Source organism: Barbus barbus (assembly GCF_936440315.1).
Source record: "Barbus barbus genome assembly, chromosome: 25".
Classification (NCBI taxonomy): Eukaryota; Metazoa; Chordata; class Actinopteri; order Cypriniformes; family Cyprinidae; genus Barbus; species Barbus barbus.
The window spans coordinates 20,290,019-20,303,490 of NC_136753.1; the positions used below are offsets into that span (position 1 = coordinate 20,290,019).

The window sequence follows — 13,472 nt, forward strand, 5'->3', positions numbered from 1 at the left end:
GGATATCGAGGCTAAAAAAGAGGCACAGAAAGAGAAGGAAATTGATGAGCAGGAAGCCAGTGCCTCCTCTCTGCATCGCTGTCGCACCACACTGGACAAAGACCTGATCAACACTGGCATCTATGAGTCAACAAACAAGCAGAGCCTTCCATTGGTCCAGCTGGTCCAACAGCTGCTCAGGTACTGCAGTGTTCACTTTTCAGTGCATGAAACATTTGGAATCTTAAACGGGGTTTTAGCAAAAGTAACACTCTTAATCAACTAAACTTCATAGCCTTTAGTAACACTCTTCCTTGTGTTTTATTCTGTAGAAACATTGCTTCACAGACTATAGCTCGTCTTAAGGATGTGGCACGACGAATCTCAAACTGCCAAGACATGGAGCAGGTCAGCAAGGAGCGCTCGGCCTCTCTGGACCTACTGCTGCGCTTTCAGAGGCTGTTGGTCTGTAAGCTGTACGTGGGGGTCAGTGGCACTGTGGGTGTAGGAGGATACAGTAAGTAGAAGAACTTCAATTTTCAGGGATTTTGTTAAGGAAGCCACCAGTGAGCATCTAGTCAACAGTATCTCTTGTTACAGCTTTGAGTCACTCAGAGATTCTGGGAGTGGGATCTCTTTTGAAGAAGTACATGGCTTTGCTGTGCACACACATTGGAGATATCCTTCCTGTGGCCACCAGCATCGCCCTCAACAGTCATCGTCACTTTGCAGAGGTGGCACGTGTCCTTGAGGGAGATCTCACAGGTAAAAAAAAAAATGCCATGTTACTATATAAAATTCACCAAATTTAAATTATAGCTTTAGAATGATTGTAGCATTGAAGGAATAATTCATCTAAACATGACAATTCTGTTTATTTAAATTTGGAAAATTATTTACATTCATGTCATTCCAAACCTATGTGATGTTTTTTTACTTCTGAATTCTCTGAAGGCATTTTCAATTGCAAAGCATCCTGTTTCTTTATCCTCCAGGTGTTTTGCTACCAGAGTTGATTGTCTCCATCGTGCTACTGCTGACCCGTGATGCTGGCCTGATGCAGGAGACTGGATCCATTCCTCTCCTCGCTGCTCTTCTGGAGCACGTGGACCGTTTCAACCATCTCTCTCCTGGTATGGAGAGAGATGATAATGAGGATCTCGCCTGGCCTGGACTTATGGGTATGAGAGATCAATCCACACACTTCCTTCATAACCAAGATGGTCTGATTGCTTAATTGAGTAATGCTTTAATCCAGTATGACTATATTTATGTATTTAAAAAATATAATCTTACAGTAAATGTGATAAAATCAAAACTTGACTGACATGTAAAGGACACAATATTTAGTTTACTAAAGATGATTGAAAGCAGAAAAGTGCAGTAGAGTAAATGAAGAGCAGTGAAGCACAATTCTTTCTTTGCAGGATTCTTTTTCAATGGGTTGAGCTCAAAGAACAATGAGGAAGTGTCGCTTATCCGCAAAGCTGACCTGGAGAATCATAACAAAGATGGCGGTTTCTGGACTGTCATTGATGGGAAGGTCTATGACATTAAAGATTTCCAGACTCAAACTTTAACTGGGAACAGCATCCTCGGTATAACATTACTAGAATGAAACTAAAACCTTTTACTTGAAATTAGTTTTCAAATAAAGTTTTATACGTTTATACCCCCCACACACAGCCGAGTTTGCTGGAGAAGATCCTGTGGTAGCTTTAGAGGCCGCTCTCCAGGTTGGAGACACCAGGGAGTTCATGCAAGCTTTCTGTGTGGGACAATACATGGAGGTCTGTGTGACTTTGTATTGTAGATTCCACCTGCTTTATTCTCAGAATATTTGGACTTAATGTTTCCCTTTTTTTTTTTTTTGGCTGTCTTTCTCTAGCCCAACCAGGAAATGGTGACAACGCCTGACCTAAGCAGTCTGTCCTCACCTCTGATAGATGCTGAGAGGAACCTTGGTCTGCTACTGGGGCTACATGCCTCATATCTGGCTATGAGCACCCCTCTCTCCCGCATAGAGTTAGAATGTGCCAGTGAGTCTATTTATTTAGCTTATAATATTGCAAATGTTTCGGTGGTATATCAAAAATCAATACAATTTTTTTTTTTTTTTTTAATCCAAGAAACATTTAAAAATAAAAAGTTGGGGAAAAATGATGTAAAACATGATTAATACAGTGTATTAAAATATAATTTTTATACACAATTAAAAACAAAATAATTAATCACCTTTATTTTTGTACCTTCCAGAATGGCTTCAGTCATCGATTTTCTTCGGTGGTCTTCAGACGAGTCAGATCCACTATAATTATAATGAGGAAAAGGATGAGGACCACTGCAGCTCTCCTGGGACCACCACACCAGATAAAGCCAAACTCTACTGCCACAGAATCACCCTGAGTGATCACGCCCAGCCCTTCCTGCAGGCCATTGCTGACAACAACACCCAGGACCACACTGTGAAGGTCATACACAGAGATAGACTATCACTTTATTCTCTTTATTTAGTATCATTTATTATGCAGCACATTTCCTAATATTTGACTGTCAAATTGATTATAGCAGATAATGTATAATTTTTGGATTCTTTCTTATTTGCTGCAGGACTTTCTATGTCAAATCGAGCGGTGTTGTAAACAGTACCATCTCATCACTCCCATCACTTTTCCGCCAGAGCATCCTGTAGAGGAAGTGGGCCGCCTGCTGCTCTGCTGCCTTCTCAAGCACCAGGACCTTGGTAACTAGTGCTTGTTTTATTGAATGATATTGGCTTCCCTGTATTTTTTGAAATCCTGCACTTTGAACTAGCCTAAAACTCTAAACACTGTTGTCAATATTACTGTTGATTTCTGTTTTCTTATACAGGTCATGTCGCCCTCTCACTTGTTGATCAATGTGCCTTGGGTGTGGACCAGGGGAAACAGAGGTCCCTCCCTAAATGTGTGATTGATGTGTGTCGAATAGTGTACCAGGCCAAGTGTTCTTTGATAAAAGTGAGCTAAATAATGGAAATATTCTTGATGCAGCTCAAGCTTTACATTTTAATACATGGTTTTGCCAGGTGTAAATGGGATTGGAGTGTAATGATGATTTCTTTGACCCCCTCCCCCTCCTGATCTTTCCCCCTTCTGCTACAGACGCACCAGGAGCAAGGCCGCTCTTATAAGGAGGTGTGCGCCCCAGTGATCGAGAGGCTGCGTTTCCTGTTTAATGAGCTCAGGCCTGCCGTCAGTAACGATCTGTCTATTGTGTCCAAATTGAAGCTGCTGAGCTCTCAGCCTCGCTGGAAAAGGATCACGCAGAAACTGATCAGAGACCGCCGCAAAAAGAGAGGTGACAAGTCTAACAGTTAATTTAAATGTTCAGTGTAAAAGGATGTTCATTTTATATTTACAGCATGTTTTGCTTATTCTCTCAGTGCCTAAGAAGTCAGAGTCAGCTGATTTGGAGGAGGGTAAGATGGAGATGGAAGGGACCAATGAGGAGCTGCCTGCTCCAATCAGTCCCGCCCCTGTGGACAAAAAACAAACCACTGTCAAATCCCCAAAGGTTTGCTGTTCTCCATTTACCTTCAGTATTTTCTTTTTTTCTTTATCGCTCTCCCTCTCTCTTGTGCTTTCTCTAATTGACTTATGCATATCCCAGGAAGATCTGATGAGACTGTATCACAGCTGTGGTGTGTGTCTATAAATAACTCTTGCATGCCTGGCTCTGACATCTCGGTGTTATCTGCATGTGTTACAACTATAGGACGGCTCCTTTCAAAGTTGCTTTAAATACCTTCCCTTTCAACAGCATCTTTTTCTGTTGAAATTACTGCTTGATTTGGGGATTTACTTATATATTTCAGAGTATTTATCCTTTGTTCACTTTTTCTTTGGCATACACTTGTCTTTACTAATTTAATTCATTTACTTGTTACTATTTTTACAAATTTACTTGCTAGTTAGTCATTTATTAACATTTAATGCGTTGATTTGGTTGATTTAACATATTGGTCTCTTTGCGTTAATAACTTTGTCTTAAATCATCTTTATTGTGGACCTTTTCTTTACAAATATGATTGTAAAATTTGAATTGAAGCATATCATGTAATTCACTCTATTAAAAATGTAATTGACAGCCTTATTAATTTTCTTCTCTTTTATCTTGTAGCAGGATAAGTGGCAGCCACTGCTAAACACCATAGGCAGTGTTCAGAAGTACCGTTGGTTAAAGCATAGCGTTCAAGGCTCCTTCTCTCAGTCCAGCCTCATGAGCGCCATTGTTGAGTTTGCTCTGAAAGAGGAACCACTGGATGTGGAAAAGATGAGGAAGTGCCTCCTTAAACAGGTAGTTAAAATGAACTTCAACCTCTCCCATTTGTTTTGCCTAAAAAGGTAGTTCTGAACATAAAATTGAACTTTAAATAACAGTATTTAACTCCTAACAATAATATTTGTTTACAGCTGGAGCGAGCTGAGGTCCGACTGGAAGGTATAGACACTATGTTGAAGCTGGCATCCAAAAACTTCCTCCTGCCCTCCGTACAGTACGCCATGCTCTCTGGGTGGCAGAGAGTCATACCTGAAGGGACCAATTTTGGGCAAGTTTAAAGATATAAACAATCTTCAAGCAGGACGTTTGTATTTCATGTTCTGTGTTTAGTAGATTCTTTTGTATTTTGCAGCCTATTTTAGTATGGCAGTTCAACAGTATTTTGCATTGGTTTGTATTTACATTAATATCTGTTTTGCCCTGATAGAGAGCCCCTGGCTGACTGCCTAAAGGATGTAGATCTCATTCCTCCATTTAACCGCCTGTTGCTGGAGGTGACATTCGGTAAGCTCTATGCCTGGGCCATCCAGAATGTCCGCAACATCTTGTTGGAGGCCAGCGTCAAGTTCAAGGAGCTGGGTATGTGTGAAGTCATTACAATGATTATAAAACGCATGTAATTAATGTACACTACCCCTTTAAAAGTTTGAGGTCAGTACGATTGTTTTAATTTGTTTGAAAGAAGCCTGTTATGCTCACCAAGGCCGCATTTATTTGATAGAAAATACAGTAAAAGACATAATATTGTGAAATATTATTACAATTTAAAATAACTCTTTTCTAGCCAAATATAATTTAAAATGTAAATTATTGCTGTAGTGGCAACACTAAATTTTCAGCATCCATTTCCCCAGTCTTCAGTTTCACATGATCCTTCAAAATCATTCGTACTGATTTGGTGCTCAGTTAACATTTTTTATTATTATCGATGCTGAAAACAGTTTTGCTACTTAGTATGTTTGTGAAAATTGATACAGTTCTGCAAGAAAGTTAAAAAGAGCCGCATTTACTTGCAAATATGGATCTTCCGTCACATTATAAATGTGTAGTCTCACTTTTTATCTGTATAATGCATCCTTGCTGAATAATAATAATTTCTAAAATATTTTATTAAAAATAATCTTACGGTCCCCAACTATTTGAATGGTATGGTATTTAGTATTACTGAATGTTGTTTCCTCTCCTCCAGGTGTACAGCCAGTGCCTTTGCAGACCATCACTAACGAGAACCCAGCAGGCCCCAGTTTGGGTACCATTCCTCAGGCACGCTTCTTGCTGGCCATGCTCCACATGCTCACTCTCAAACATGGAGCCAACAGCCTCAGTCTCCTGCTGAATTCTGGCATCCTCGCCCTCACCCAGAGTGTTCTTCGACTCATTGGTCAGGACCTTCTCTCAACTTGCTTTCTTCTTAAATCAGATTGGTTTTATTTTATAGGGCTAGTTGTATACTGTCAGATAGGTTAATACTATGGGGTCAGATGGACTTTATTGTATAGGGTAATTTTCAACAGGGACAGATTGGTCTCTTCTATACTGTTTATGTGTATGTCTGCATTGTATTGCACAGGTCCCAGCTCTGATAGCAATGAGGAGGAGCTGAGCTCTGTAGCTCATGGAGACTCTGCTACAGTTCTCGAGGAGTCCAGGAAGGAGACGGCCCCCACCCCTCTCCCTGCCTCTGGCCCTGAGTTGGCAGCTATGATGAAGATTGGCACTAGGGTGATGAGAGGACCTGATTGGAAATGGGGAGATCAGGTAAGTTAAAGCTGATGTGTTTGCATTTTTGCACACTTGTATGAATTCAGCATTGCGAGTGTAGATAAGACATTGTCAAGTCAGTTTATTCATGTTGCTGTTTGGTGTGTGTTAGGACGGACCACCACCAGGGCTGGGCCGTGTGATTGGGGAGTTGGGAGAAGATGGCTGGATTCGTGTCCAGTGGGACACCAGCAGCACCAATTCTTACAGGATGGGCAAAGAGGGAAAGTATGACCTTAAACTGGCCGAGCCGCTACCTGCCACCCAACCAGCCACAGAAGATTCTGACACGGAGGACGACACAGGTTTGTGTCATTGCAGAGAACAAAGCATATACTACCCAGCCTTTGTGCTTTACTGTATTTGAAATTGCCACGTTGATTTATACAACCTCTCCGTCTTTGTCTCAGAAGGGGAAGTGATGGAGAAGAGTGTTCACCCAACTGCAATCATGTTGACCAGTACAGTTAATCTGTTGAAGACACTGTCACTATCCTCTGGGATTCATGCTGAGGTGATGCAGGCTGATGCTATTAGCACTCTGTGTGGTCTACTCAGGATACTGGTGGAGAGTGGAGCCAATGACAAGACCGGTAACAGCCCAGAGATTTTATAATTTTGTTTTTTTAAATTACATAATACAATGTTTAAATTATATTTGAACCACATTTCTACCTTTCTTCTTTAGGTTGTCCATCTCACAAGCTGGTGTCCCGTGAGCAGCACAGGAGCTGGTGCACGCTGGGATTTATTCGCAGTATAGCTCTCATGCCCCAGATGTGCAGTACCCTGAGCTCCTCTGCATGGATCAGTCTGCTCGTACGCATCGTGGAGGGCCACCAGTCCTTCACTGCAGTCACGCTACAAAGACAGGTGCCAGCATTGCATCCTGGTTTCGTTTAACACTTACTATGGGTTCTGACTGGATTTACCAAGAAGATGAGAGAGTTTCTTGTCTCATTACTGTGTAATTGTCATTCTAAAACCTTCATGAGTACCACAGGGTTAAAATGAGTGCATTTAGTGCTACGTCTTAATCCATCTTTCCTCACTCCCTGGCAGATTCTTGCCCTACGGCTTCTACAGGCTGTTTTACCCTCCTGGGATAAGACTGAGCGCTCTCAGGATATGAAGTTTCTGGTGGAGAAACTCTTTGGGTTCCTCGGAAGCTTGCTCAGCACTTGTTCCTCTGATCTGCCCCTCCTTAGGGGTACTATACATTTATTAACTCTTGTGAGGTAGTACAAATGCTAATATCAGGATGCCACTTTAACGTCACGTTTTGTGCTTTACAGAAGGTTCGATGCGTAGGAGAAAGTCCCGCCCTCAAGCCTCTCTGACAGCCACTCACAGTAGTACCCTAGCAGAGGAAATTGTGGCCGTACTGCGTACACTTCACTCCCTTGGCCAATGGAATGGCCTTGTTAATGAATACATTAATTCCCAGCTCAGTGGTATCGGTGATGTCATGGCAGGCAGACACACTGAAGCGGTACAAGTCCAATTTTAATGTTATTAGCCAACTAATATTAGTGTTCTAAAATAATGGAAGTATTTCACTAAAGGTACCATATATTGGTTTTGAGCCCTGGTTAGATGATTTAGAATTTTTCTCCATTTGTGTTTTGTCAGGCTGTGCTTGAAGACTACCTTCCCAATGCAGAAGCCCCAGCCGTGGGCAGCCTGATGGCAGTTTTGGCAGTCATTGGTGGGATTGATGACCGTCTGCGTCTGGGAGGACCTGTGGTTCATGAAGAATATGGGGAGGGTACTGTGACTCGCATTACACCCAAAGGACGAATCACTGTTCAGTTCCATGAGATGAGGAACTGCAAAGTCTGCCTGCTCAGTCAGCTCAAACCGGTACATATGCACCAACACACAGCATTCTTCCCAAGTTGACCATGTTGCATTTTTGGATACAGTATTCTACGCAGTTGTCTATTGTATGTATACTACTGTTCAAATGTTTGGGTCAGTAAAAAAATGCATTTTTTGCAAATGCTGTTGTTTTTAACTTTCTTTTAATCAAAGCATCCTTAAAAAATAATCACAATACGTCTCTTGTTAATGTATTTCTGATTAAGTAAATGCAGCCTTTAGTGTTTTTGAAAGTAGTTCAATTGCACTCAAGAAATCTTGCTGACCCCAAACTTTTAAATGTTTATGTATAATATAATGTGCAGTATACATACATGCAGTACTACATACTGCAGCTATATCAAGACTAGGACATTTTTATGAACATAGCCATTGTTTTTCTCTATGGTTGATATTGTTGTTTATTTTCTGTACTGTCTGGATATCTTTGCAGCTTCATATGGTTCAATTCAGTGTTCAGAACCTGCCCTTCACTGATCCTATGCTGAGAGTGTGGGCCCAGCTAGTCAATTTGGCAGGAAGCAAGCTAGAGAAACAACGCATGAAGAAATCCCTCAGCAGAGGACTTACTGGTACGCCACATGCAGAAATCACAAATCAAATGCAATTTTGGTGATCTTATGGGGAAAGAAATAGACTGTTCATGCAGCCGTCCACGCAAAAACATCTGCTCCACACAAACTAATCTATGTATGATAATAAATATTCTGGTTTATGCGTTTGTCAATGCAGCGGATCAGGTGGATGTGCATTTGTTGCGGTGTCAGCAGCTCAGACTGTACATTCTGAAGGCAGCGCGTGCTCTGCTCTCCCACCAGGACAAACTCCGACAGATCCTTTCTCAGCCAGCTGTCATAGACGTCAGCCCCAACCCTACAGGTGAGACCAGAATGTCACACTTGATCTCACTTGTAGTTTCAATCCGCATGCATTTTCTGATTCACTTATTTGCTTTTGCCTTTATCTTTTGTGCAGTTATCTTTCAATTCTGTGGTGTCATAAGTTATACAGTTTTCTCACAGCTCACACACCAACCAGAAAATTCAGGAGTCATGAGGAGTGATTATATCTGTTAACTGTTTATAATGCACTGGGATAATCACATCACTACCCCCTGGTGGTCACATGTAGATTTTTTTATTACTTTTTTTTTTTTTTTTTTTGGTGACTGCTTTTAAATGTGGTGTCTTCTCTGACAATTTTATAATGTGCTTATGTTATGATTTTGTGTGTTTGTGTTCAGAGGATCAGTGTGCGTCGTCTCCTGATGTGGGAGATTTGTCTCCTGAGGGTCCTCAGCCTCCCCTCATCCTCCTCCAGCAGCTGCTGTCAGCATCCACTCAACCATCCCCCATCAAAGCCATATTCCACCGCCAGGAGTTGGAGGTCAGAGACCGTATTTATACTTCTTTAACATTTTATTTTACCTTTGGCAAATTTAATGGGAAACGATCCGGAACATTGACCCAAAAACTTCATTACTTCATGTAATGTAATATATATTGCATACAAATATTTTGTATAATAATTTGTATAATTTTAATTTCCCTTCAAATGTTTGGGTTCAGTAAGATTTTTTTCCAGTAAGGACTCAATAAATTGATCAAAAGTCAAAGTAATGACTTAAATCACAAAATCAGCGTATTAGAATGATTTCTTGATTTCTAAAGAATTGTGACACCGACTGAAATAATGGCTGCTGAAAATTCAGCTTTGCCATTATATGAATAAATTAAATTTTCAAATATAATAAAATAGCACTTATTTTAATTTGTCTTACTGTTTTTACTTTTAAACAAATAATAAATGCAATATGAGTGAGCATAAAAGACTTATTTTAAACACATAAACAATCATACTTATAGTTATTATAATATATAATATTTTTCATAATATATAATTTTTCTGTGGTAATCAACATTATGCATCAGATGCTATTGATAGAACTTTGTGCTTGTGATCTTAAAGCGTTTCAGTTACCAGCTCAGATGTTACATCACCCAGTTCTTTCTTTTTTTGTTTTCTTTTTTATATCTCCCTGAATTTCAAATGACTTTGTGTTGTATGCGTGTTTAGGCAGCAGCTCTGGCAGTGTGTCAATACCTGGCAGTTGAATCCACACACCCGTCCTCCCCCCTATTTGAGGACAGCAGCTCCAGCGAGGCCACCACACCTGTCACTGTGCAACATATGCGCCCGCCCAAGCAGAAGAAACACAAGACTTCACCTGTGCCCCCTGCTCCCATCGTCCTGCAGCTGATGGAGATGGGCTTTCAAAGAAAAAACATCGAATTTGCCTTGAAATCACTGTCTGGAACCACAGGCGCTTCTGGAGTGCCAGGTACTGCACCACTAGCTCAAGTTTATGAAATGTTAAATTGAATTCTGTCTGTACTACATGCTTGAGTACTCAAAGTTCCTACCCTTAGAAGAAAGAACCATTGCTTACATGGTAACTTAGTAATGCCACGGTCATTTGGGCACCATGGTTTTCCATTTTTTAACATGGAGCATGTTTGCTAGCAACTGATTCATTATGTTTGGGTTTTAGGTGTAGAGGCATTAGTGGGCTGGTTGTTGGACCATCCAGATGTTCACATTACAGATCTGTCAGATGCAGATACTGTATCAGATGAATACTCTGATGAAGAGGTGCTGGAAGAGCTAGAGGAACCTGAGCCAGCCTTCCCTGTGGTGCATATAATTACACATACACACAATGAGCCGTCACACACCACATATGAGGTGCAGATTCACTTGTAGTCATTAAATGCATAACAAAAGCTCTTTCCCTTGCATGTCAGCCTCCTGGGGTTGTGGTGACCGAGAGTCAGACGTTTAAAAAGAGGTCAGATTTTCAGAGCAACGATGATTACGCTGTATATGTGAGAGAGAACATTCAGGTGAGGAGCTATGCTTGTTTATTTATGGTTTTGGGTGGTAATGGATGAGCTGATGAGACCTGTGTGTGTTGCAGGTGGGCATGATGGTACGGTGCTGCAGGACATATGAAGAAGTATATGAGGGAGATGTTGGGAAAGTGATCAAGCTGGACAGAGACGGCTTGCATGATCTGAATGTGCAGTGTGACTGGCAGCAGAAAGGAGGAACTTACTGGGTCCGCTATATCCACACTGAGTTGCTGGGTAAATCCTCTTTATGTTCTGCTCTTAAACACTTTATATGGACTGAAGTCCTAATTGCATTTTTATTGTATCAGTAATATTTATTTTTGCTGTTACTTATAGTGGATTTGTGTTTATTTATTCATACACAGTATTTGTTTAAACTAAATAAATGTAATTCTCTATTTTCCAGGGTTTCCTCCCCAGAGTTCTCCGTCTCATATAAAGATAGGTGATAAAGTGCGAGTGAAGCCCTCGGTCACAACGCCAAAGTACAAGTGGGGATCTGTCACTCACAGGAGTGTGGGTGTTGTCAAAGGTAACATGATTGTTTAAACTAATTTTTCACCTTAAAATGAACTGCTTGCCCTCATGTTCAAAACCTGTGTTTTTCAGTTTTTGATGATCTATACTTTTATGCAAATTGTTTTGCTATATATCTTAAACCTGCAGCACAGGGCTTTCTCTTCAGGTATAAATGAAAACTGTTGTTGTTGTTGGGTTTGATCCTACTGTATAAATATGTAATGTTTTTGTCCAGCTTTCAGTGCCAATGGGAAAGATGTGATAGTGGACTTTCCTCAGCAGTCACACTGGACTGGCCTGCTATCAGAGATGGAACTTGTTCCCAGTGTACATCCTGGTGTCAGGTACATAGAGTACAAGTGAAAATCCCCCTCTTAACCACAAATAAATGAATATACTAAATAAAATGATACACTTTCCTTAGGTGTGACGGATGTCAGATGTTCCCTATAAATGGCTCCAGGTTTAAGTGTCGGAGCTGTGATGACTTTGACTTTTGTGAGAGCTGCTTCAAGACCCGTAAACATAATCCTAGACATTCATTCGGACGAATAAATGAACCAGGTTTGGGAATATTATTCAATAGTTGCTTTACTGTATGTCATTTAGTATTACAACAATATTACCTAATGATTTCCCTTTAGGTCAATCACCCACCTTCAGTGGGCGTTCAGGAAAGCAGCTAAAGAAGCATCAAAACAATCAGCGTGGCATGCTGATTGATGAGTGGTCCAGAGTGGTGAAGAATCTCAGCGTTTCATCCTCTGTTAACCAGGCATCTCGGCTCATAGACTGTGGAGAGCAATGCTGGCAGTCCTCTGGATCTCAGGGAAAGGTCAGTCTGATTATAGGCATAAACTACTATTCAAACATTTGGGGTCAGTAATATATTTTATTTGTGTGTACTTTTACTTTACTCAAGCGTTCAATTGTTTAAAAGTGACGTTTATAATGTTTAATCAAAGAATTCTGAAAAAAATGCGTCACGGTTTCCACAAAAATATTACGAAAAACACAACTATTTTCAACATTGATAATAATAAGAAATGTTTCTTGTGCACTAAATCATGATTTCTAAAGGATCATGTGTCACTGAAGACTGGAGTAATGGCTGCTGAAAATTTATCTTTGCCGTTACATGAATAAATTACTTTATGTATTAAATGGAAAACAGTTTGAATATGATTTTTACTTTATATTTGATCAAATAAATGCAGCGCTTTTTTTTTTTCATTAAATTTGAAACACTTGATTGTAAGTTTAATTGAGAGGGAGGGAAAAATCTATGCTATGTTTTGTTGGTTTTCAATAGCACTGGATTAGGTTGGAGCTTTTCCCAGACATCCTGGTCCACAGACTGAAAATGATTGTAGATCCAGCTGACAGCAGCTACATGCCCTCACTGGTGGTGGTATCAGGTAAAGAACCATGAAGCCTTTCAGGTCATTCTTAGTGAAACCTATTATGGGTGAGCTGATCAATTGTGTTTATTCTCCAGGTGGAAGCTCTCTCAACAATTTGATTGAGTTGAAGGCCATCAACATCAATCCCACAGACACCGCTGTCGCTCTGCTCAGTGACTGCACAGAGGTTGGTTTGAATTTCCTCACACGTATTAGAGAGAATGTTCTGTAGAGCTGTTTCTTTAGGAATGTTGAGCACTCTTGTATTTGTGTGTTCAGTATCACAGGTACATCGAGATTGCCATAAAACAGTGCCGGAGTTCAGGGATTGACTGTAAAATCCACGGCTTGAGCATTGTGGGGCGTGTCCGCGCAGAGGATGAAGATCTGGCTACTGTGCCTTTCCTGGCATCTGACAATGAGGAAGAGGAGGATGAGAAGACAACAACTGGAAGGTATGTGTTTTGGTGCGTTTGGTAAAGCAGAAAAAACATAAACTGGTATGTTATTTAGTTTCTCTATCTCCTTTTGCAGCCTGACTCGAAAGAGGCTGTCGGGGCTGGAGTCCACTGCCACCATCAGAACCAAAGTCTTTGTCTGGGGTCTCAACGATAAGGACCAACTTGGTGGACTTAAGGGGTCCAAGGTCAGTAATGTGTAAAAACTTCCTTGTAATTTTTTACTTTTTTAATAT

General features: G+C 40.7%; 1 protein-coding gene across 3 annotated transcripts in view; it reads left to right on the forward strand.

Annotated features, from left to right (window-relative positions):
* The window catches only part of LOC306844402 (E3 ubiquitin-protein ligase HERC2-like), a 53,161-nt gene that overhangs the window by 20,764 nt on the left and 18,925 nt on the right, over positions 1–13,472 (forward strand). For 2 of the 3 annotated variants that reach the window (XM_079376498.1, XM_079376500.1), the window contains 38 exons: positions 2–180; positions 312–496; positions 580–744; positions 975–1,160; positions 1,407–1,577; positions 1,666–1,769; positions 1,868–2,018; positions 2,236–2,450; positions 2,590–2,722; positions 2,851–2,978; positions 3,123–3,318; positions 3,404–3,534; positions 4,141–4,317; positions 4,434–4,574; positions 4,734–4,881; positions 5,492–5,683; positions 5,873–6,060; positions 6,176–6,368; positions 6,474–6,656; positions 6,752–6,936; positions 7,126–7,273; positions 7,359–7,555; positions 7,696–7,926; positions 8,378–8,516; positions 8,677–8,823; positions 9,188–9,330; positions 10,021–10,285; positions 10,496–10,638; positions 10,749–10,847; positions 10,922–11,090; positions 11,263–11,388; positions 11,611–11,719; positions 11,800–11,939; positions 12,020–12,210; positions 12,688–12,793; positions 12,874–12,965; positions 13,058–13,233; positions 13,313–13,424. In XM_079376498.1, the coding sequence (XP_079232624.1) occupies positions 2–180; positions 312–496; positions 580–744; positions 975–1,160; positions 1,407–1,577; positions 1,666–1,769; positions 1,868–2,018; positions 2,236–2,450; positions 2,590–2,722; positions 2,851–2,978; positions 3,123–3,318; positions 3,404–3,534; positions 4,141–4,317; positions 4,434–4,574; positions 4,734–4,881; positions 5,492–5,683; positions 5,873–6,060; positions 6,176–6,368; positions 6,474–6,656; positions 6,752–6,936; positions 7,126–7,273; positions 7,359–7,555; positions 7,696–7,926; positions 8,378–8,516; positions 8,677–8,823; positions 9,188–9,330; positions 10,021–10,285; positions 10,496–10,638; positions 10,749–10,847; positions 10,922–11,090; positions 11,263–11,388; positions 11,611–11,719; positions 11,800–11,939; positions 12,020–12,210; positions 12,688–12,793; positions 12,874–12,965; positions 13,058–13,233; positions 13,313–13,424 (6,084 nt within the window). The remainder of the gene's footprint in view (position 1; positions 181–311; positions 497–579; positions 745–974; positions 1,161–1,406; positions 1,578–1,665; positions 1,770–1,867; positions 2,019–2,235; positions 2,451–2,589; positions 2,723–2,850; positions 2,979–3,122; positions 3,319–3,403; positions 3,535–4,140; positions 4,318–4,433; positions 4,575–4,733; positions 4,882–5,491; positions 5,684–5,872; positions 6,061–6,175; positions 6,369–6,473; positions 6,657–6,751; positions 6,937–7,125; positions 7,274–7,358; positions 7,556–7,695; positions 7,927–8,377; positions 8,517–8,676; positions 8,824–9,187; positions 9,331–10,020; positions 10,286–10,495; positions 10,639–10,748; positions 10,848–10,921; positions 11,091–11,262; positions 11,389–11,610; positions 11,720–11,799; positions 11,940–12,019; positions 12,211–12,687; positions 12,794–12,873; positions 12,966–13,057; positions 13,234–13,312; positions 13,425–13,472) is intronic. The other variant, XM_079376499.1, reaches the window with a different exon arrangement.